The following is a 24,603-nucleotide window of genomic DNA, read 5'->3' as shown; positions in this document are numbered from 1 at the left end:
GCAACACATCTTCTTCGCATAGAGTTGTGGAATGTTGGTCCACTCTTCAATGGGTGTGCCAAATTGCTGGATTTTTTTCAGGAACTGGAATACGCTGTCCTATATGCCAATCCACAGCATTCGAAACACGATCAATGGGTGACATGTCCAGATCCTGGACGTGGGGGCCGTGCATTGTCATGGGTAAATGGCACAACAATAAGCCTCAAGATCTCATCATGGTATCTCTGTGCATTCAAAATGCAATCAATAAAATGCACGTGCGTTTTACATAACATACGCCTGCCCATACCATAACATCACCCCCACCATGGCCTACTCGATTCACAACAATTATATTAGCAAACCCCCTCGCACATGATATTACAAATGCCATCTGCCCTAGACAGTGAAAACTGGGATTCATCCTTGAAGAGATCACACCTTCAATGTGCCAGACGCAATCGAATGTGAACATTTGCCAACTCATTTCGGCTTCGATGACAAACTGCAGTTAGGTTGAAGACCCGATAAGGACGACGAGCATGCAAATGAACTTCCCTGAGACGGTTTCTCACAGTTTGTGTAGAAATAATTTGGTTATACAATCGTATTGTTGCAGCAGCTGTCCGGGTGGCTGGTATTAGACGATCACGGAGGTGCACCAGCTGGATGTGGAGGTCCTGGGCTGGTGTTGTTACACGTGGTCTGCTGTTGAGAAGTTTTTTGGATGTACTGCCAAATTCTCTGAAACGCCTTTGGAGACGGCTGATGGTAGAGAAATGAACACGGGCAACAGTTCTGGTGAAAATTTCTGCAGTCAACATGCCGACTGCACACTCCCTCAAAACTCTGTGTGATTAAACTGCACATTTCAGAGTAGCCTTTTATGGTGGACAGCCAAAGGCACACCTGTGCAATCATCATGCTGTTTAATTAACATATTGATATGCATTTTGTGTATATAGTAAAAGTTTTAGATCCTTGAATTCAACTCATGAAAAATGGGAGCAAAAGCAAAAGGGTTATGTTTATATTTTTGTTCAGTGTATAAACAAATTGGCAATCAATTTTACCATCAATTTTTGTTGACAACATTGACTAATCGTTGCACTCCTAGTATATATGATAATATATCATAAATATTGATTTCTTTATTTTTACAATGTGCCGAGGGCCAGTGGACCACACTTTGGACACCCTGGGCTAAGCTATTTATAATGTATTGATTACCACTGACTTCACAAGAAAGTCACAAAAGCAATAAAAAAGTCCATCCAATGAAAAAAAAATCTGAAACAAAAAAAAAAGTTAAGAGGCTGTCAGTTGATGCAGGAAAGAACATTTGAAAAGATGGCAGTAATTATGATTTCCCCATGTTTTTTTTCTTAGATTGACGATAAGGAATTTGACATTCCCCAAGTAGACACACCTCCTACCTTGGAAAGCATCCTCAATGAGGTCAAGTACATCTTTCATCTTTTTGTATTTGTTTAAACCTGTTCTTAACCTTCTGACTGTCTGACAAAAAATGTCAATGATTATGTATGCCAAACATAAAACCATGTTTGTCATCCTGATTGTGACTTTTTATTATTTTGTTATTTCCTATGTGACTGCAGATGGAGGATGAAGAGGAAGCATTTGTGCTGGAAGATACTTGTGTGCTGAATACTGAAAACATTGACTCTCACTCCTGTGATACTGCTTCTCTTGCCAGCTCAGACAGCGGGGACCCATCACACCTCAAACGGCAAGCGGGCACTCGCTCACACGTTAATGTATTTTTCCATTATGTGCTTAAGAGTTTAAGTTGGTTGAGTTTTGTGAACACTTCTCTAGTAGAATACTTTTTTTTTTTTTTTTTTGTGTTATCACAATAATATTGTCAAATATAAACACATTTAGTACTACTGTACAAAGCGCTTTGTTTGTGTAAAAAAAAAAAAAAAAATCTAGTATCACATTCAAAATAAATCGTCACTATTTTGAGATGTCCATGCTAATTTATTTTTTGTATGTTTGAAGGAAGAAGAGGGCACTGGATTTGAAAGCGGCAGTTCATGAATCTGTTCTCCAACACAGCATTCTTCAGGGCATCTCTGCACAGATTGCCTCGGCTGCAGTAATTTTTACACACATATTTATTCATACAAAATTTTATCTTGTGAATAAAAATTGTTGCATATAAAAAATATAAATAACATATATATATGACACAGGTACAATAATTGTAAATGCATACAATATGATGGTTGGTAACTTCAAAACGTGATAGTCATGTTTTTGTTAGTCTCAAGATTATGATGCATATGAAAAATTATAAATTTAATTGTATCAATCCTATTTACATGCCTATTAATTCTGAGTATAAGCTATTTCAAGGCACTTTCTAAAATTAAGTCAACCTATCAAAGTCAAAACCATGGTCCCCAATCCTGAAAGTAACACACCTAAAATCAAGTGCCTCAGCGAAAGAGGCATGGAGAAAGATTGGACCAGTTTTTAGCACCAACCAGTGATAGGAAAATAGGAAATTTATCAGGAAAAATTAAATAGTAGGTAATTCCATTTTTGTCAATGTAACATCACTAATGTTTCTTTTTTCAACAGGACAAAGTGGATGCTGGATTACCAACTGCCATTGTAAGCTTTTGTTTTATTAAAAAATAGATATTATAAAAATACATAAGAACATGTAAGATGTTGTTGAATGGAAAGCCCACTGAATATTCTGCATCATAATAGATATTTTCTGAGTAATGGGTGATTAATGGGAAAATACTTTGGTATTATTTTAGTTTTTTCACAGCTAAATATCAAGTAGCTTAATTTGATTTCACCTCATCATTAGAACCTGCTTTGCTCCTTTACTGTTTTGTTTTTCATGGTAAATGTACAGTATTCTAAACTTTTGAAAGATGGCAGGTGGGAGGGATTGGTATCAAATTTGGTACTTTTATAGGTAATGAACATAAAAATCAAACATATTTCAAAACTTTTGTTGTCCAGCACTGCTGAGTTCAAACATTTGGTGGGCAATCAGGTGTATTCATAGCAGACTACTTCTAGGTAATACTGTAATTTTCCATGTCAACAAAACAAGCATGCTTGATTGAAAGTTTTCGGAAGCAAGGTTTCACTTTTCATAATGCATGTAGGAAAATTTGACATGCCATATACATGCTACTGATTACCAGTGGTGATATTCCACAGCAATTTTAACACCTCTGAATTTGGTAATGAAAACTACAACTAAAATGCAATTTACTTACAGTACAAAAAAGAAACACAACAAACTAGGAAGCTAAGCGAAGCAGACCTGGAGAGTTGAGAGTAGCAAGGAATCATCTGGAGGAGCTCAATCCGAAAGGGGAGCGCCATGAGCATGGCAAAGTCAACATGGCAAACAAAGATCCGACAACAAACAGCTGAACAAGATCGGCCAAATAGTAGCCCACTAATTGGGGTCAGGTGTGTCCTGAGACCTTGAGCCTACAGTACACCACACTGTGGGGAAAGAGAGTGTGAGGACAAGGTGAAAGAACATTTAAACACAAACTCCTAACTGTCCCACAACAAAAGACACGTTCTGGAACATTCAGCGTAATGGCAAAGACTACTTTCCTGACAACGACAAGCCACCATGGACAAACTGAAATTAACACATAGGCCACTTTTCAAAGAGACTCAGAATTGTAAGAAAACAATATATAACAACTGGTCAACATAGTTATGATCTGTTAAATGTTCAATACTATAATTGAAATTGTATTGTTATACAAATGAACATTTATTACCACATGAACATACACACCAAACTGGTACTGATATCAATTCTCAGGTACCGAAATTGGTATCGTATCGGTTCAGATGTGAACAGTATCCATCTCTAGCCCAGGATATACAGTGTAGTTGTCTACATAGTATATTATGCATTTGCAGATTATATATAGTAGTTCCAGATTAGAGAACCAGCCCCTATGTGAAACAGCTTTAGGAAGATGTGACTAAAAACCGAAGAGATCAAATTTATCCCAAATGAGTAAACACTCGGTAACAATAAAATCCCGAGCTGAAACTAGACAGCTAGCTCTTTGCTCTGTAAATATGTAGTTGTTCAGAAATAATTTGTAGATATCATGGGTAAAAATTAAGCAATACAGTTGTTTGTTCGACATAAATTCAGCACAATATTGAATACCAATGCCAATATCTCCAGAGTTTTCTTTTTAGTATGCTGCTTTTTGTATTTTGTGATAAGCTTTTGCTTTCATTTTGTGACTTTCTAGACCTTTAAGTAGTTATGTATTTACATCTTCTCTTCAGACAGTTGCAGGTGTGATTGTTGTGGGGACGTCTCATGGTCTGGCTTTGGTTTTTGGTAAGTCCTGTCGACCTCTTTTTTAATTATTCCAGATCCTGGCTTTAATGATACATTTCTTCTTTAATAATCCTCTCCAGATACCAACCAAGCTTTACGGCTCTGTCTTAATAACAAAATAACTGGAGCGGAATTTGGAGCTATTTCTGCCCTCAGCATCAACAATGACTGCTCAAGACTTCTCTGCGGATTTGCCAAAGGACAGGTACTATCCAAACCACTTGGGATTTTTTATTTGAGATTGTCAAAACAGTTGTGTTTTGAATGTGGATTTTCAGTTCAGTTAAGTTCAGTTTCAGTTTATTTCGAACATGCATACGATACAATGTAATGCATCACATATTTCCAGTTGTTGCACGTCCAAAAAGGAGTAGGAAGAAGCAGACCTTATTTAATCCTACCCCTTTTCATATAATAGCAATTGTATCACATGTCCTATCCCATGTTCTCTGTTTGTAACAGAACAGTGAATAAATAAATAATATACCATAAGTAAGTAAACAAGTATTACATACATAAATAATCATTATCAAAAAAAAATGTTTTTAAGATGTTCATCATAATTGTTGGTTTTTTTGTACTCTGTAATCACTTGTAGTTTGAACAGTATCTTAAACTGAATCATATTGGTGCTTTGTTTGATTTATTTGCTTAATCCATTCCATAATTTAATTCCACATATGGATATGCTAAATTTCTTAAGTGTTGTACATGCATACAAATGTTTTGAATTAAATTTTCTTCTAAAGTTATATTTCTTTTCTTTAGTTGAAAATAATTATTGAACATTCATGGGTAGTAGGTTATAGTTTGCTTTGTACATAATTTTAGATTGATCTTTTTTTGTAACACAGTTAGTGAATGAAACGCACATTTTTAGTTGTTTCCCCATATATCTACACAGTAACTCAGATATTGTAACACTAGTGAGCAGTAAAGAATATGAAGTGATTTTTGATTCAATACATATTTTTCTTTATTCATTATTGACGTGTTTTTTGCTACTTTAAGTTGCATTTTTTTACATGAGGTTTCGAGTTCATTTTATCATCTATTATTACACTCAAAAATTAGTTTCTTTAACCATTTCAATGTCTACTCCGTCTATTTGTATTTGTGTTTTACTTTCCCTTCTACCGTTATCAAATAGCTTTATTTTTGCTTCACTGAAATTTAAAGATTTTTTGTCAAACCATCTTTTTGTTATTTTTTGTATTGGCTTCTGTGTGTTCTCTCCTAAACAAAACACAGTTGTATCATCTTCAAATAATACTTCTAACTTTAAGTCTTTTGTAACTTTACAAATGTAATTTATATAAAAACTGAACAATTTTGGTCCCAGTATTGAACCCTGAGGTACGCCACAAGACATTTTCAGTGTTCACCTATCTTCATGTATTGCTTCCTGTTGGTTAAGTAGTTTCTTAACCAGTTCAAGACCAACCCTATGGTGCCAAACCTTTATAATTTGTTTATTAAGATACTGTGATTGATTGTGTCAAATGTTTTTCTTAAATCCATTAACACTGCAGCTGCAATTTTTTTTTCTATCTTTTGCAATGGTAATCTCTTACGTTGTTTCGATTAATGCAATTGATGTAGAAATGTTGGCTCTGTATCCGTATTGGTTATCTGTGTGTTTCATTTTTATTTACTAATTTGTCCAATCTGTTGTTAAACAGTTTTTCATTAATTTTAGAAAATTGTGGAAGTAGAGAAACAGGTTTGTAGTTTGTAAACTGGTGTTTGTTGCCAGTGTAATAAATTGGTTGGAGTTTTGCTATTTGAATTTTATCTGGAAATTTGCCTGTTTGAAATGATAGGTTGCTGAAAATGTTAAAGTTTGTGAAATCTGTTCAACAACCTTTGTTTGTCGTTTCCATACCACTTCTGTTACGATCAGTTGAGGTCTTGGATTTACATTTTTTCACAAAATTGATCATCTATTTCCTCTTGTCAAACCATCGAGGAACATCCAGTGGGGATTTTTGTCTAGAGTGTCATTCAAGTCCTCAACTGACTCGGGATCTGCAATCTTTTCCTCCAGATTTGGTCCAATGTTCACAAAGTACTTATTGAAGCTTTCAACTACTTCATTCATATTGTCAGTTTTTACATTTTCATCTGATAAGTACTTAGGATAATTCTTCTTAGCACCATTATTAATAATGCTATTTTAGAATGCCCCATGTTGCTCACAAATTGTTTTTTTTGTTCTGGTCCAATAATTGACTGTAAAAATTTTTTTTTGTAGTTTACCAGTTAGCTTGTTTTTATATGTTTGTACTTGTTTTCTGCCTCTGTAGATCTTTGTGTTATAAATGTTTTGTATAATGTATTATTCTTGTTGCAAGCATTTTCAGTCCTTTTGTCATCCATGGTTGATGTTTTTTATTTTGCTTCTTACTCATTTGTTTCAATGGACAGTGTTTGTCATAAAGCATCTCGAAAGTATTAAAAAAGATACCTTATGCATCATCTATCAATTAATCAATCAATCAATCAATGTTTACTTATATAGCCCTAAATCACGAGTGTCTCAAAGGGCTGCACAAGCCACAACGACATCCTCGACTCAGATCCCACATCAGGGCAAGAAAAAACTCAACCTAATGGGATGACAATGAGAAACCTTGGAGTGGACCGCAAAAGCATTAGTAGTGACTGTACACCATCTGTGAAATATTATCAATGGTTCCACATTCAGTCCTTTTAATAACCTAGTTTCTTGGTTTGTTTGTCCCTCTTAATTTTAGATTACTATGTGGGATCTTGCCAATGGGAAACTTCTTAGAACTATCACTGATGCACACCCTCCAGGGACAGCAATTCTCCATGTGAAGGTATGTCAAATCCTTTACAGCAGGGGTGTCGAACTCATTTTAGATGGGGGGCCTCATGGAGAAAAATCTACTCCCAAGTGGGCCGGACTGGTAAAAACACGGCTCGATAACTTAAAAATAAAGACAACTTCAAATAGTTTTTTTTTGTTTAAAAATAGAACAAGCACATTCTGAAAAATGTACAAATCATAATGTTGTTTTTTTTGTTTTTTTACAATGACATGTTGTGGTTTATAGAATTCTATCTTTATTTGTTGTTATTTATACTCTGAATACATTATGTGATAATGTTCATCAGTCAAGTCATTGGTGTAAATTTTCAATCTATCACGATAAAAATAATAATATCAAAATCAAATTACAGGATGTTATTTCTGTAGTTTGATCATTTTCCTCGACTGGTTTATTTTGTTTAACATATGTAGCATAATCTACAGAGATACAAAGAATTGCTAATGCGACATCTAGTGGACACATTTAGAAGAGCAGTTTCTTTCATTCAAAAATTTCGGCTCATTTTTATACTTAGCAAACTCATCCTGGGGGCCGGATTAAAACTGTTCACGGCCTTATTTGGCCCGCGGGCCGTACGTTTGATAGCATATACAAATCCCAATATTGTTGAGTTACATGGTGCGGTTAATGGTATTCTATGTTTATTTGTCGTTATTTATACTTTCTGAATAAATTATGTGATAAAATTTATCAGTCAACTCGTTGGTGTAAATTTTCAATCTATCAAGATAAAAAAAATAATATCGAAATCCAATTACAGGATGTTATTTATGTAGTTTGCTCATTTTCCTCGACTGGTGCACTAACATCATGTGGTTTATTTATTTTTTTTAACATATGTGGCATAATCTACAAAGATACAAAGAATTGCTATTGCAACATCTAGTGGACACATTTAGAACAGTAGTTTCATTCATTCAAAAACTTTGGCTCACTTTTATACTTAGCAAACTCATCCTGCGGGCCGTACGTTTGACACCCCTGCTTTACAGCATTGATTCTCAATCTGTGGTACTCGGGCTCCATCTCGTGGTATGCCAAAACATTTCTTGATTAATGTACAGTGTTTTATTTTCCTATATTCAAACACAGTGTTAATCTTCAAACTGTGTGCAATTTTACAGTTGCTGAATATATTAAATATACTTGTAAATTCAACCTCTGCCTTGCTTTTAATTAATACCTTGGCCTACTACGGTATTTTAATGTTGGTCATTATGGGGATACTTGAAGAACCAAGTGTTTTTTGAGGTGGTACTTTGTGAAAAAAAGTTTGAGAACCGCTGCTCTACAACAAGTTAAAATGTTAATACAAGTGTACGGCTGGTTTTCAGGATTAGATGATTTTGACCTTGTGTGCATGGCAGCACAGTCATATAGTGATTAGTGTTCATGCCTCACAGAGAGAAGGTCCTGTGTTCGATTTCCGGGCTCAGGGTCTTCTGTGCATGTTCTCCCCATGACTGTGTGGGTTCTCTCCGGGTACCCTGGCTTCCTCACACCTCCAAAGACATGAACTTGGGGATAAGCTGATTGGTGACACTAAATTGGCTCTGGTGGGTGGATGTAAGTGTGAGAGCTTGTCTGTCTGTTTTTGTTGGCCCTGCGATAAGGTGGTGACTTGGCTCCAGCAACAGCGCCAACCCGAGAGATAATAAAATAAAACATGTTTTCAGTTATTTCACATTTTTTGCTTAGCTGCTGCCCCGTTGCAAGTCTCGAGTTTGTATGTCATAATGTGTGCTTATGCTTTCTGAGCTTTTTTTCCTAGTGCCACACTGCACTCCTCCCGGACCACAGTTTGGGAATATTTTTATTTCCTCCCACCTCCATCCTCGTGTTTTCTTTTTCCCATCTTCTACAGGATGCCACCCATCTTGTATTATTTTTTTTAAGTTAAGTGATTAGACAAACACTTTAACCAATTTTTGGGCGATTCTTTTTAATTTTAATTACATGTTTCCATCTTTATTAAGATGTGATAATTAATTGTGTCAATGGATGCACTATAATATAACCGAACCAGTCAAGAAACAAAACTTTTGTCAAATCGTAATTATAATAACGTACATTCATATAGCACTTTTCTGGAGGCAGACATGCTGAAGGCTCTGTCCCCAAAACCTTGTAATTTGATTTGAGTGATTGACAGCAGACCCATGCTGGAGTACAGCAAATTTCAGGATGGAGTAGGTTGATGAAGGAGGTCGGACAAGTAGGGGGCAGTGAGTGTGTGCTGGGATTTATAGGTGAAGAGAAAGATTTTGTAAGTGATGCGGGACTTGACATGTGAAGCCAGTGGAGACGAATGAATGTTGAGGTGATGTAACATTAATTTTGCACTTACTTGAATTGGTCTTGGGCTTCGCTGGAATCCTACAGTACTTCATGGCAGTAATCCAGCCGGGAGTAATGGAAACATGAATTTGGGATTTTGCTACTGAGTCTGAGAGTCAGACGAGACGAGAGATTGTAAAAGGCGGATATGACTGATTTGGTGTGTAACGCCAGGTTTTCGATATTCATCAGATTATTTTATTCAACACCCGTCAATATGGAGTTTTTGTATCTACCGGAGTAGCCGCATGAGACACATGATCATGAATGTGTTTTTTTCTACCATTTAGTTTGAGTAGGTTGGTTGTCATATAGGTTTTCATTGCTGAAGGCAGTTGACCAGAGAAAATGGTGAGGTGCTGTGATTTAACAATCCTTAACTGCGAATGAGGCAAACATTTGGGTTTAATGTCCATTCATCCATCCATTTTCTACCGCCTGTCCCTTACGGGGTTGCCGGGGGGTGCTGGAGCCAATCTCGGCTACATCCGGGCGGAAGGCGGTGTACATCCTGGCCAAGTCGCCGCCTCATCGCAGGGCTAACACAGATAGACAGATAACATTTCCACTCACGGTGTGGCGCAGTGGGAGAGTGGCCGTGCGCAACCCGAGGGTCCCTGGTTCAATCCCCACCTAGTACCAACCTCGTCACGTCCGTTGTGTCCTGAGCAAGACACTTCACCTTTGCTCCTGATGGGTGCTGGTTAGCGCTTTGCATGGCAGCTCCCTCCATCAGTGTGTGAATGTGTGTGTGAATGGGTAAATGTGGAAGTAGTGTCAAAGCGCTTTGAGTACCTTGTAGGTCGAAAAGCGCTATACAAGTACAACCCATTTATCATTTATCATTTATTCACACACTAGGGCCATTTTAGTGTTGCCAATAAACTTATCCCCAGGTGCATGTCTTTGTAGGTGGGTTTAATGTATTTTTTAAATAATCCTGTCAATTTTTTCTCTCCAATTTTTATTTTCCAAGTTCACAGCCGACCCAACTCTTGCAGTGTGCAGTGACAGTGGTGGATCTGTTTTTGAACTGACTTTCAGGTAAACTATGTTTTATTGAACACTACTTACTGACTATGTATTTTTCATGTAAATAACACCATTTTGTCAGGTTTATTTATGACTCAAAGTCTTTTAATGCATGCACACACATGGTTTCACTTTATAGCTGATAAAATAAATGATAAATGGGTTGTACTTGTATAGCGCTTTTCTACCTTCAAGGTACTCAAAGAGCTTTGACACTACTTCCACATTTACCACATTTTGATGATTTTCATTTCCACATTTTGATGTCCAGCACTTTCAGCTCATGTGAGCACTTTTATCGGCAGTCAAATTCGGTACACCTTTGATTGGAACAATTGGACAAGATGGGCCAGGGAGCGTTACAATTAATTATCAATGTGTACACTATTGCAGTGTCATAGGGACTCTAATGTCGTAGCTTCTCGTCAGTTTTGAATGATATGTAATTCGATCGCTCCAATCAATCCCTTTCATGTACTATTAAAAAGAGAGGGGGGATTTTTTTTGCCTTCACAATTTAAATTCAAAGCTGTGGAACTTATTAGCACTACTGTAAATCCTGTCTGATTTCAATCAATGCATGTCATCAGAATAAAGTAAGACACCAATGTATATTCTTGTCTTCATAAAAGAAAATAATCCTTATGCTTCAAAGATGCTTGTTTATTTATCTAACACCTTTAACATGTTAACAAAAAATGTATATGAGGAATATCACCTTGACCTAGTCATTTGATAAGTAGCTCACCTGCTGAAAAAGTGTGGGAACCTTAGCTCGAGGCAGTATGATTGCAACCCAACAATTGATTAACTCTGTTTGTACGCTAAATGCAAATTGCTATATTATTTGGTATGAAGCATGAATATTTTTAACAATGATTGTAATTAGGTTACCAGCTGTCCACTATAATCATTATCAGTAGTAAGCTACTGAGAAAGAACAAAATAAAAAATGTGAACATTTTCTAACCCTTTATTAATTTGTCAAGTTGTTTCACATTGTCTGGCGACAATATATTTATGCTGAGGTGAGTTAATAACCAGTTAAGTGAAAAGACAACTGTTTTTGTGAATTACTGCATGTGATTTTCAACTGATTGCTTTCCTGCTAATTAGTGATTAAATACTGTGTTGGGCCCTGACATTTTTATTTGCAACATTTTATTTAGATTATATTAAATTTATCCTGTCTCTTAAGTTCTGCATTTCTTTTTTACTTTCAGGAGAGTAATGGGCATGCGTTCCTGTGACTCGAGATGTCTCTTCAGTGGTTCAAAGGGGGAAGTCTGCTGTATTGAACCGTTGTGTGCACCTTCTGACTTCACTGACCACCCTTTAACTAATTACTATTTACTGGCTTTGGCTTCCCTCACAAAGGTACAGTCATGCTTTACCTAGCCCTCCTATTTAAACACAAAGTTGTGTTTTGAAGATTGTTTTTCCACTCTCATCAGATTCTGGTGATTGGACTAAAGCCCTCCCTGAAAGTTTGGATGAGCTTTCCCTATAGCACGGTTGGTATTTGTCCAAGTTCTTAGAGTATTTGAGAATAGTAGGCCTGTGTTCTGACAAAAACAACAACAACACACATGTACATAACAATATGAATGGCTAAGAATATAAAAAGACAACACAGTACTGTCTAGAGCAGGACTTATATGCAACATATAATGGCAAAGTACAGCCTGCAGGCAACATTTGATTTTTTAACCTTAAAGAAGATATGCTACAATTCTACACATTTTACAATAAAATAGCCATTGCTTGAACTGTTTTATTATTAATATTTATTTAAGTACTTATTATTAGTGTTTTTGTTTAAATACTTAAACAAAAACACTAACAAAACAAAAACTGTGTTAGTCTTTTCATACTCTTATTGCATTATTTGTCTTATACGCTGTCATACAAAGCGCACTATTTATTTTTCTTGTATTATTATTAATTATTATTGCTAAAATAAAGATTATTGCACCATCGAAAAAATAATCACTTTGAATAAAAGTTAGCCCAAAACTCTTAAGACATTCAGCCCATGATTAGTGTTTCTAAACTTCTGACTGAAACTGTACATACATTTTACTTACTGTTACTTACAATTATAACATACCCCTTTTAAAAGGACTAAATGTGAACAAGATACAGTATTTTGTTAAGTGTCCATGTTATGTCTCAGGCACAAAATTAGCACATGTCCTTTTTGTACAGGATAGGATAGACTTCATTTATCCCACAATGCGGAAAAACATACACTTGGGGATAGGCTGATTGGCAAGACTGAATTGGCCCTAGTGTGTGAATGCTTGTCTGGATATCTGTTTTGGCCCTTCAATGAGGTGACGACTTGTCCAGGGTGTACACTGCCTTCCGCCCAAGTGCAGCTGGGATAGGCTCCAGGGGCAAGTGGTAGAAAATGGATAAATGGATGGAGAAATTTAGTGCTTGCTGTGCAGATTAAAAGAACTACACAAAAAGGAAAACTAGAGGTAAAAAATAAAGAACACAGAGGACATAAAAGACAATAACAGAGTACGGAGCTGATGCAACCAGCTGTCACTTCAGAGGCGCTATTTCAACATACAATATCCATCCATCCATTTCCTACCGCTTGTCCCTTTTGGGGTCGGTGGAGCCTATCTCAGTATAAACAACTAAAATAGGAAGCAATTCCATCCATCCATCCATCCTTTTCTACCGCTTGTCCCTTTTGGGGTCACGGGGGGTGCTGGAGCCTATCTCAGCTGCAGGGCCAACACAGATAGACGGATAACATTCACACTCACATTTATACACTAGGGCCAATTTAGTCTTGTTAAATACCAAAAATGAGCAATAAATAATACATCAGGGTTTCGCCTAGCTTGCGAATATACATTCGGCGGAAGGGCCGTGGTCAATAGAACATCATATAATTTGCATAGTTGTTGATGATGCATACTTATATATTCGACACCCCGCAAATGGCATTGGCGAAACCGTGCTGTAAACATACCAGCGAGGAAAGCACAGTGATCGCCGATCTAAATCCCTCCCTCCTTCAACAACACCTGGGGAGTTAAACTCTGTTTGCTGTGGCTGCAGAAAGACTCCAGGCCTATAGATATAACTTACACGCACACGCACACGCACACGCACACGCACACGCACACACACACACACACACACACACACACACACATCATGCATAATGGACTTCCACACACAGAAATGCACATATACCCACACCTTTGCCACTGTTTAACTTCTTGAGGTGCGATGGCTGGTTGGTGCAGCGCCAGAAGGGCTGCAGCTTCGACACTGGATGCACCCCCCTCCGTTCTAGTGGTTTCTGTGTCATAATGTGTAAATGTGCTTATACTGCCTATCACGTTTTTTTCCCTGGCCCCAGACTGAGCCCTCTCCCTAATAGGAATCTAGTATGAGAACCACTTTTACTCGTCCTCCTCCCCTCGCGTCCATCTTTTGCTACCTTTTACGGGGTGCCTTCATTGTGACAACTTAACATCGTTCCTGTTCTGTGTGCCCTGTCTACCTTCAATGTATGTCTGCTCTTAAACGGGTCTGTACTAAAAATGTAATTTTGTTGTACACGGCCCAAACCTCTGCCCTCTGTCCTGAGCCTCAATTCCAGCCAGTTCTGCAGCCTTGAACCAAAATGCAAAAAACACATGAAAACAAGAGGAAAACATCAATGAACACACAAGAGCACAGAGCTCCTGCAAACAGCTTCCACTAGAGTGGCTCGATCTTGGAAAATTATTGATCTGATAAAGTCTGCAGACTTCAACTGCATGACTGTTAATGTTCTTCATGCTTCATACATGTTTTAACAGTTTTTTTCTATATGTTTTTTCTCCCTTTAGTCTGATCCATCCAGTGTTCCACAGCTGGCTTGGCAGTTTGTCTCCGTTCAAACAGCTGTGAACCCAATTTTAGCTTTTTGTAAAGGAGATACAGTACAATTTCTCATGGTAGGTGTGCAACTTCCTTTTTGTACTAAATTCTGATTAGGATAGGATGGATTATTTTTTAAATGATATTGTATTAAAATGTTTTCTGGTAAATTACTTGAATTTGCGTCGCTTGACAAGACCACCAAATCCTGGAGGGAATGTTTATTGTTGTGACGTCAGCCCGATCATGTGCATCCTTATTATTATTTTACCTCTTGCCATGAAATAATTTGTTCTTTAACATTACCACATGGCTAAAATGCTAACATGCAAACAGTTTCTGTACTAGCAATACGCACTATAGATGCAGAAAGTGCTAAATGCTGCATTTTTAAAATTTTGATGTGGCCTCCAACCGGGATGCCTTCAATTGTTTGAAACACACATTTGGAAATAGTAAGAATTCTAAAGTTTAAAAAAAATCTGTGTTATGGAAAAAGGGACATTTTCGCAATATGTTAAACTATGTTGTTGAAGAACGGTTTTGACACAGTCTGTCATTAAATTTTAATGGATAAAATTATACATTTAAGTTTGTTTTCATGATAAAATCATGGCATAAAGAAAATGTATGAAAGTACAAAATATAACATCCTGTACTTGTAAACTCAAATCTATTCTGAAATGTTGAATGTTAATTTTTTTATTTTTCTGTTTTTGCTTCAGATGTCACCCGGTTGTAAATGTTGTTTCAAACAGACGCTTAAATGATAACTGAAGTAGTGAAACTGCTTTATGATCAGTCTTTACCTGTATATCTAACCTCTAGTTCAGTGGTTCTCAAATGGGGGTACTTGAAGGTATGCCAAGGGGTACGTGAGATTTTTTAAAAATATTTTAAAAATAACAATTCAAAAATCCTTTATAAATATATTAATTGAATAATACTTCAACAAAATATGAATGTAAGTTCATAAACTGTGAAAAGAAATGCAACAATGCAATATTTAGTGTTGACAGCTAGATTTTTTGTGGACATGTTCCATAAATATTGATGTTAAAGATTTCTTTTTTGGTGAAGAAATGTTTAGAATTAAGTTCATGAATCTAGATGGATCTCTATTACAATCCCCAAAGAGGGCACTTTAAGTTGATGATTACTTCTATGTTTACAACTCTTTATTTATAATTGAATCACTTGTTTATTTTTCAAAAAGTTTTTAGTTATTTTTATATCTTTTTTTCCAAATAGTTCAAGAAAGACCACTAAAAATAAGCAATATTTTGCACCGTTATACAATTTAATAAATCAGAAACTGATGACATAGTGCTGTATTTTGCTTCTTTTTCTCTTTTTTTCAACCAAAAAGGCTTTGCTCTGATTAGGGGGTACTTGAAAAAAAAAAAAAATGTTCACAGGGGGTACATCACTGAAAAAATGTTGAGAACCACTGCTCCAGTTATCAGTCCCAACACTTAAACTGCTTTTTACACATAACTTTTATTTTATTGTGCTCTTTTTGTCCAGATAAAAAGAGAGGAGATGGGTGCAATTCACGTCATCAAACAGAGACAAATTCATCTCAGCTGTGACATTATCAGCTTGAATGTAAGTATCCTTTGCTAAAGTACAAATCATCTCTTGAACTTGGTTGGAACTAATTCTGTTTTTTTTTATCAACTTACTCTCATTGGGACTGCAACACACATCGAATCTCTTTAACCAAAACGTCCTACTTGTTGGTAGCCGTTGCAAAGAAATAATCCAAATAAAGCACTACTCGAATATCATACGTTTTTCTAAATGCATTCCTAACGTAAACAATGCTTTGTTGTTTGATACAGCCTATTCTTTTAGATGGCTTTATTGCAAAGTGCATGAGTGCATGATTTATTTTTATTTTTTTTTCACCCTCTGTCCCATTTGTATTTTTTAGTGGATTAACAGTCGTACGTTGGTCCTGGTAGACAGCCATGAAAAGCTACATGTTGTTGACCGTTCCAGTCAGGAGATTTTGGAGATACAGGACCTGGAGCAGGTGCAACTGGTCTATAACAGCCGCCATTTCAAATCGCTGGCCACAGGAGGGAATGTCTCCCAGGCTATGGTGAGAATTGACGGATTGGGAAAGCCCAATGCACAATAAGCATCAGTATCATTAGTAGCATAGTTCAGTGTTTAAATTAAGACTTTTCAGTCATTAAAGTACTTGAGTAGTTTAAGATTTCTTCCCCAGAAATAGTACCTTTAGTCGATGCCTTAGGAAATACAAGTAAGTCAAAAATGTTTTACCCCTACAGCAATCTTTAGTGCATGGGTTCTTAACCTTTTATACCTTGGGGCCCCACTTTTACACTAAAAGTGGCCTGGGGCGCACTGAATTTTTAATCTTACTCTTAATTTTAATCGTATTCAATAACTATATCTGACCTGCTTAAAGTTTACAATCTTGTGAAATGATATGAAACCTTGTGTTAATCACACAAATCATTATTCATTTTACACATAAACCTTAGCCTTATGTCATGCTGATTAGAAAAATAAGTGTTAACCAAATATGCTGCATAAGAATGGACTTTTAAACAACTGACAAAAAATAATGTCCATACAATTATACAACGGAGTTTAAAATGAGTATTTTTTAACTAAACTATCAATAGATTTAAAGTGCAAATAAAAAACAGCTTCACCACTTGATTTATATTTTTTGCGTTTAAGAAACTTCTTTATGACTTTAGCTCCAGACGTCTTCTGTTTGTTGGATATTGTCTTTACTGTCACAAGTTGTGTAAACGTGTATTACAACTTAGTACAACTGCAGCCCATTCAGATCACAGCTGAGGAACATATATTTTTGGCGGCTTAAGAGTTGATTCCCGAAATAGTAATCTTACTCGTGATTTTAGGGCTCAGGTTTAGCTCAGGCTGATTAGAAAAATAATACTAACCAAACACAGTGCATCCGGAAAGTATTCAAAGTAGTTTTCCACATTCTATTATGTTACAGCTTTATTCTAAAATCCTCAAAATTCTACACAATACCCCATAAGACAATGTGAATTTTTTTATTTTCTTTTACAAGAAATCATGTTTACATAGATATTCACAGCCTTAGCTCAATACTTCATTGATGCTCCTTTGGCAGGAATTACAGCCTCAAGTATTTTTAATACAATGCAACAAGTTTGGCACACCTATCTTTTGGTAGTTTTGCCCATTCCTCTTTGCAGCACCTCTGAAGCGCCATCAAGTTGGATGGGAAGCGTCGGTGCACAGCCATTTTACGATCTCTCTAGAGATAACGTCTGGGCTTAATATGGGGGTATTGTGTGTAGAATTTTAAGGGACCAAAATGAATGTATTCCATCCATCCATCCATCCATTTCTTACCGCTTATTACCTTCGGGATCGCGGGGGGCGCTGGAGCCTATCTCAGTTACAATTGGGCGGAAGGCGGCGTACGCCCTGGACAAGTCGCTACCTCATCACAAGGTCAACAAAGATACATAGACAACATTCATACTCATTGTAGAATAAAGCTGTAACATAAAATGTTTAAAAAAATAAGTTTTGTGAATACTGACTGCATGAGAAGAAGCTTGTCAGTAGCTGACAAAAAATATTTACCTACAATTATACAGCTAAATTAAAAATGGGTATGCTTTTTCACTAAACTTTCAACACATTACAACTGCAAATGAAAACAGAGCTTTACTGTATAGTTAAACACTAATGTAGAGCAACAATTAAAGTAGAGCATTTGTGAGGAAGGAGGAATCCAAAATGAAAAAAAAAAGTTTTATCTTTATAGATGACCTCTGTTGATTTTAATATACGTTTTAAACACTTCATTGTGATCTAACTCAGTGCTTCTCAAACTTTTTCACCAAGTACTACCTCAGAAAAAACTTGGCTCTCCAACTACCACCATAATGACCAACATTAAAATACAGTAGCGTAGTAGGCCTAAGTATTTATTAAAAGCAAGGGAGAGGTTTTATTTAACAAATGTATTTAATATTTTTGGCCACTGTAACATTACATACAGTTTGAATAGTAGCAATGTGTTAGAATATAGGATAATAAAAGTCACTTGGAGTTATAATATAAAAAGTATACTAATAGTATAATACCAGTTAGTTGAAGTGCTATTGTAAAGTTAATCATTGTAAATTGATCAATCATCTGTCTTCTTTGTGTTTCAGGCTTTAGTTGGAGAAAAAGCTTGTTACCAGTCTGTTTCAAGCTATGCAGGACAGATTGTCTGTTTGGGAACCAAGGTACTACGTGTTATATTTTGTGTTTGTAGTCCGTGTGAGGTTACCATTTTCTTTGTTAAGCAGGTAAATCAGTATTAAGTATTAGGTACATTTTTATTTATTTCAAATATTACTACTCAGTTATGAATTAAATAAAACAAAAAACAGAATATGTACAAATTATTAGACCAATTAACATAACAGGATTTACTTAATCCTCTTCTTCTGGATGGGGAATAGGGCTCCAACGACTCAACGTCATTCGTCTCGATCTTTTGCTGTTCTATGTGCCTCGCTCCATGCAAGCTTCATCTCTTTTAGCTTCCTTTCAACTGTTCTCCGCAATGTGCTCCTTGGCCACCAAGGCTTACGTTTTCCAGGTGGTCTCAATCTTAACGCTACCTTATGTATCCTCTTCTCCTCTGTCATAGAATGTGGCTTAGGCATCCAAATGGCTGGTGTTTGAATTCAAGGACCACATCTCAACATTGTGTTTTGGCATACAGCTTCTTGTGTTTTTTGTTGGGTCAGAAGATTCGGCAGTTTTTCAACCATTGTGAAAGGCACTGATTTTATTCACGTCCCCTTAACCACTCACAAGCACTCTGAGCCATGCATGAGGACAGATTTCACACAAGTGTAGTAGAGCTGAATCTTGGTCCGAAGATGGTACTGTCTGGACTTAAAGATTGGCTGATGTATTGCGAATGCCCCACGAACTTTGGAAAGTCTTGCTTAGATGATGTCCTTGCAGATGAAGCTCTCCAGGTATGTAAAACCCTCTGTAAAATCAAGTGGCACGCATTGATGGTGATAGGAGTAGGGTTCGTGGCGTTCATACACATAACTTGTGTCTTTGTGGTGTTGATATTTAGACCTGGCTGCTTTGCATAGATGTCCAGTCTATCAGTTTTCTCCTTTTAGATGATCTCTCTTTGAGGATAATGCTGCCAGGTCGTAAGCAAAGTTCAAATATTCTAGGTGGGAGAAAGGTGTCCACTGGATTCCTCTGTGTATGTCTGCTGTATTGTTGCGCAGGATTCAGTCTAGGGTAATCAATCTGTAGTTTTGCGCAGGATTCAGTCTAGGGTAATCAAGAACAAGATGGGTAAGATGATGCAACCCTGCCGTTCACCTGACTCTACTGGTAACCATTCTGAGTGTCTTGCTGTTGATGATCACACTACATTCAAAGTGGCTGTAGAAAAGACTCATCAGGGTGATGGTTTTGTCCGGAATTCCATATGAGCTCAGAATGTTCCATAAGGGTCTGTATGTGCACACTGTCAAAGGCCGTTTTGAAGTCAATTAAATTGATGTAAAACGGGACTTTACACTCAGTGGACTGCAGGTGTAAGTGAATATGGCGTGCCGCCAGGGCATTTTCATTACCGCCACGCTTTGAAAACCAGTTTTTCAGGTATCTTCGCAGTTTAGGGGAAACCCTGCACTGTTCAATTATATTTCTTTGTCCAAATATATGATCAATGCGTCCTCTGCCTTGTCTGAATCATGCTTGTTCTTCTCTCCGCTTGTTGTCAATGTGTCAATCATTCTGAGAAGCACTCTGCAGAAGATCTTGCTGGGAATGGAGAGTAGTGTAATACCACGCCAGTTGTCACAGATCTGTAGGTTACCTTTCTTGGGAAGTTGCACGATTAGTCCCTGAGCCTAGTCACTTGGAAGGGTGTCACTCTCTCATATGATTTTGAAGAGATAAAACTGCACTGATATTGCTGGAACTGGGTCAGCTTTGAGCATCTATGTTTCGATAGTGTCGCTGCCTGCTGCTTTGCCATTTGTCATGGCTTTAAGAGATTTCCATTTTATCAGTGTAATTAGGCTAGTGGCGATGTTAGGGACATATTTTGCTGGTTCAGAGTTGGCTGTCATTTTCTGGTTGTGGGTAGCACTTCCTGGAAATGATAGAACCATCTTGCTCCTTGCTCCCGTTCAATTTTTATAACAGTACTGTTCTTGCATCTGTTGGTAGCTGACTGGCTGGTGTTGCAGCCACAGAGCTTTTTGGTTATCTTGTGGGCGCAAAGCTGCAGCCTGTTCAACTACACATGCGCCTTCTTCTATAAAAGGCCGCTTGTCCTTCCTGGCACTCTTTGACCCCTGTCTTTGAACATACAGGTCTTTTGGACCTGTTCCTGAAGTCTTTGGGACTTGGGGCTTAGCATCTCTGCTTTCAGTTGTTTCCTTTCTTCTATTTTTTGCCATGTTTCCACACTTTATCCATTTCTTGTTGTTTTTCTTCTTATATCCTAAGATTTTGGTTGCTGCCTCAACATAGGTATTCTTAATCACATCTCACTTGGTGTTAACTGGGATATCATCATTTGTTAAATCGGCAAGTGCTTGAAAGTGATTCCTAACCTTTAGCACAAACTGCTGTTTCGTCCTTGGCACTTGAGTTTGGTGGTGTTAAGCTGTTGCCTTTGCTGGCTCTGTTTCTTTAGTAATATCCGGGACTGTGCTTCAATAATTCTCTTTTGTACTTAGTGAGCACCATACCTGTTTCTTAAACTGGCTCATAGTTGTACATTGATGGTTGTACATTTGTTGCCCTTGTCGTGATTACTTCAAAACTGATAGGTTTAATAATAAATAGACACCATAGCCTATGTCTTCATGTTCTTTCATAATTTCCTCACGCATATGTGGTAGAATTGAAGAAGGAAAATAGTGGAATACTAGTGGCTTACCATCTTTTTTGTCTCGTTTTTGAGTGCCAGGAATTTTATGTGTATATGTTGTTTTAAGGACCAGAACTACAGTGGGGCAAAAAGCATTTAGTCAGCCACCAATTGTGCAAGTTCTCCCACTTAAAATGATGACAGAGGTCTGTAATTTTCGTCATAGGTACACTTCACCTGTGAGAGACAGAATGTGAAAAAAAATCCAGGAAATCACATTGTAGGCATTTTAAAGAATTTGTTTATAAATTATGGTGAAAAATAAGTATTTGGTCACTTCAAACAAGGAAGATATCTGACTCTCACAGACCTGTAACTTCTTTTTCAAGAAGCTCATCTGTCCTCCACTCGTTACCTGTATTAATGGCACTTGTTTGAACTCGTTATCTGTATAATAGACACCTGTCCACAGCCTCAAACAGTCAGACTCCAAACTCCATTATGGCCAAGACCAAAGAGCTGTCGAAGGACACCAGGAAAAGAATTGTAGACCTGCACCAGACTGGGAAGAGTGAATCTACAATAGGCAAGCAGCTTGGTGTGAAAAAAATCAACTGTGGGAGCAATTATCAGAAAATGGAAGACAAGACCACTGATAATCTCCCTCTATCTGGGGCTCCACGCAAGATCTCATCCCATGGGGTCAAAATGATCATTAGAACGGTGAGCAAAAATCCCAGAACCACGCAGGGGGACCTGGTGAATGACCTGCAGTGAGCTGGGACCAAAGTAACAAAGGTTACCATCAGTAACGCACTACGCCGACAGGGAATCAAATCCTGCAGTGCCAGACGTGTTCCCCTGCTTAAGCCAGTTAATGTCCAGGCCCGTCTGAAGTTTGCCAGAGAGCACATGGATGATACAGTAGAGGATTGGGAGAATGTCATGTGGTCAGATGAAACCAAAATAGAACTTTTTGGTATACACTCAACTCGTCGTGTTTGGAGGAAGAAGAATACAGAGTTACATCCCAAGAACACCATACCTACTGTGAAGCATGTGGGTGGAAACATCATGCTTTGGGGCTGTTTTTCTGCTAAGGGGACAGGATGATTGATCCGTGTTAAGGAAAAACTTTATGGGGCCATATATCGTGAGATTTTGAGCCAAAACCTCCTTCCATCAGTGAGAGCTTTGAATGGTTGACCAAATATTTATTTTCCACCATAATTTACAAATAAATTATTTAAAATTCCTAAAATGTTAATTCCTGAATTTTTTTTTTCACATTCTGTCTCTCACAGTTGAAGTGTACCTATGATGAAAATTACAGTCCTTTGTCATCATTTTAAGTGGGAGAATTTGCACAATCGGTGGCTGACTAAATACTTTTTTGCCCCACTGTAGGTGCCAAAGTTTGCAATATTAGAGAGGCCCTTTATATATGACTCTCTGAATTAAAGATACTTAGTCAAATATAAATGTCTGTGTGTTTGACTTAATTTTTTCTTAACAATCTTTTCTTTCAGTCTGCCCATATTATGACTCTAAGAACATGGAGAGAGGTAATTTACTCTTTAATGTTTATATCTGTCATCAGCATGAGTAAAGGCTGATTTGTTTGTCTTTTCCTGCCTATGCAGCGGCTTGACTATCTTTTGAAGCAGGAACATTTTATTGAAGCTCTGTCTCTGGCCTGGTCCTTCCACAAAGGAACAGCTAAGGCGGTTGTTGGTGGGTATAAAGAAAATTACGTATACAGCAGCTTTTTAATAGTCCAAAACAGGTAAATAGGATTAGAGTTCTCGCATTTGGAGGATTAGCTTGATGTTAAGATCATCAGTATCGGTTCAAAGGGTCATTTGACTAATTTGTGCATGCAGCAAAGTTTGTACAAGCAATATACAAATGTTTACAATGAAAACATGCGAAATATAGGCAGGAAAGCAGCAAAAACAATTTAAAATATGGTTGATTCCCAAGCGTGGCCATCGCTGCTGGTCACCGCTCCCCTCACCTCCCAGCGGGTCGAACAAGGGGATGGGTCAAATGCAGTGGGTGATTTCAGCACACATAGTGTGTGTGTGACTATCAGTGGTACTTTAACTTTAACCTATTTCCACACATACCTGCATTCAAATATGTCAACTTTATGTTATCCACTTTAATTCTTAACATACTAACATCAATCTAGTTACAGGAAGTTTTCTTTTCAAAAGTGAAACATACACATACCGAATCTAGATTGTGTGTTTATTGGGTACACATGCTTTAATTACAGCAAGAGGGGGTGATTAAATATACAATATACATACTTAAAAACACTTACAGTGATTATTGCACATCAAAAGGCACACTATTTATCAGGACGTATGGACAGTATGACAAATTGAGAGCCATTAAAGCAACACTGCACACAAAAGAGCCCGCACAAGTAAGATTACACTAAATGGTTAGTTGTGCCAATGCTTTGCTTCCGGGTACTTTCCCTTACAAGTTGAGTGATGAGTGTGTATTATGGGGATTCATTCCAGGATTATATGGGGATCCTTTGAAGAGAAAGGGAGTTGTTAGTGACAAGGTAGGCACGCAAAACCATCTCAGCATTTGTGTACTAAGGACAGCCATATTTAATTTAATATTATTCTGTTGTCCTTTGGTGGAGATGGTAGAGATCCTGTTGCAGTTTGCAGAACATGCTCTGAAGATGTGTCCAGAACAAGGGAGAATCCAAGTAATGGAGCAACATTTTCATGTAAGTACGTTATAGACTAAACCATATAGTTGATATCTGTATAGCTATACACAGTGAATTGCAGATATCACTGCAATGGCTCTAATAAACAAGAACACTTAAGTTTGTTACTGATTGCATTTATCTGTTGTACTTCTGCATTATACTGTATACTATTTTTCTATAGAATTTAGTTTTGTATTTAAGCCAATGGCATCCACTGTCTACTCTCTTTCATTAAATGTCTCTATTCAGGGTGTTGTTCCAGTCCTGATAGATTTCTGCCTGCTGCTACACAAAACGTAAGTATATTCTGTGAATGCAAACATATTAAAGCACAATTGAAAAACATGTCCCTCTATTTAAGGGTAAATATTAGTGGCTGCAATAATCTATTCTTTATAAGGCTGAGGCCTTCTTTCATGAAAACAAGAATATAAGTTGGCGTAAAACCTGATTCTGATGACATGCATTGATTGGAATC

At 37.2% G+C, this 24,603-nt stretch overlaps 1 protein-coding gene across 3 annotated transcripts in view; it reads left to right on the top strand.

Annotated features, from left to right (window-relative positions):
* Positions 1–24,603, top strand: part of vps8 (VPS8 subunit of CORVET complex) — a 74,611-nt gene that overhangs the window by 3,051 nt on the left and 46,957 nt on the right. For all 3 annotated transcript variants that reach the window (XM_061911129.1, XM_061911128.1, XM_061911130.1), the window contains exons 2-20: positions 1,372–1,440; positions 1,602–1,732; positions 2,008–2,104; positions 2,593–2,625; positions 4,309–4,363; positions 4,444–4,568; positions 7,120–7,206; positions 10,535–10,602; positions 11,814–11,967; positions 12,045–12,104; positions 14,454–14,561; positions 16,012–16,092; positions 16,421–16,591; positions 18,690–18,764; positions 22,915–22,950; positions 23,029–23,119; positions 23,920–23,966; positions 24,051–24,140; positions 24,375–24,421. In XM_061911129.1, coding sequence (XP_061767113.1) covers positions 1,372–1,440; positions 1,602–1,732; positions 2,008–2,104; positions 2,593–2,625; positions 4,309–4,363; positions 4,444–4,568; positions 7,120–7,206; positions 10,535–10,602; positions 11,814–11,967; positions 12,045–12,104; positions 14,454–14,561; positions 16,012–16,092; positions 16,421–16,591; positions 18,690–18,764; positions 22,915–22,950; positions 23,029–23,119; positions 23,920–23,966; positions 24,051–24,140; positions 24,375–24,421 — 1,625 coding nt within the window. The remainder of the gene's footprint in view (positions 1–1,371; positions 1,441–1,601; positions 1,733–2,007; positions 2,105–2,592; positions 2,626–4,308; positions 4,364–4,443; positions 4,569–7,119; positions 7,207–10,534; positions 10,603–11,813; positions 11,968–12,044; positions 12,105–14,453; positions 14,562–16,011; positions 16,093–16,420; positions 16,592–18,689; positions 18,765–22,914; positions 22,951–23,028; positions 23,120–23,919; positions 23,967–24,050; positions 24,141–24,374; positions 24,422–24,603) is intronic.

The sequence above is a fragment of the Nerophis ophidion genome, linkage group LG09, assembly GCF_033978795.1.
Source record: "Nerophis ophidion isolate RoL-2023_Sa linkage group LG09, RoL_Noph_v1.0, whole genome shotgun sequence".
NCBI classification, from domain to species: Eukaryota; Metazoa; Chordata; class Actinopteri; order Syngnathiformes; family Syngnathidae; genus Nerophis; species Nerophis ophidion.
The sequence above is the reverse complement of the archived record's forward strand: the minus strand, read 5'-3'. Positions and strand labels throughout refer to the sequence as shown.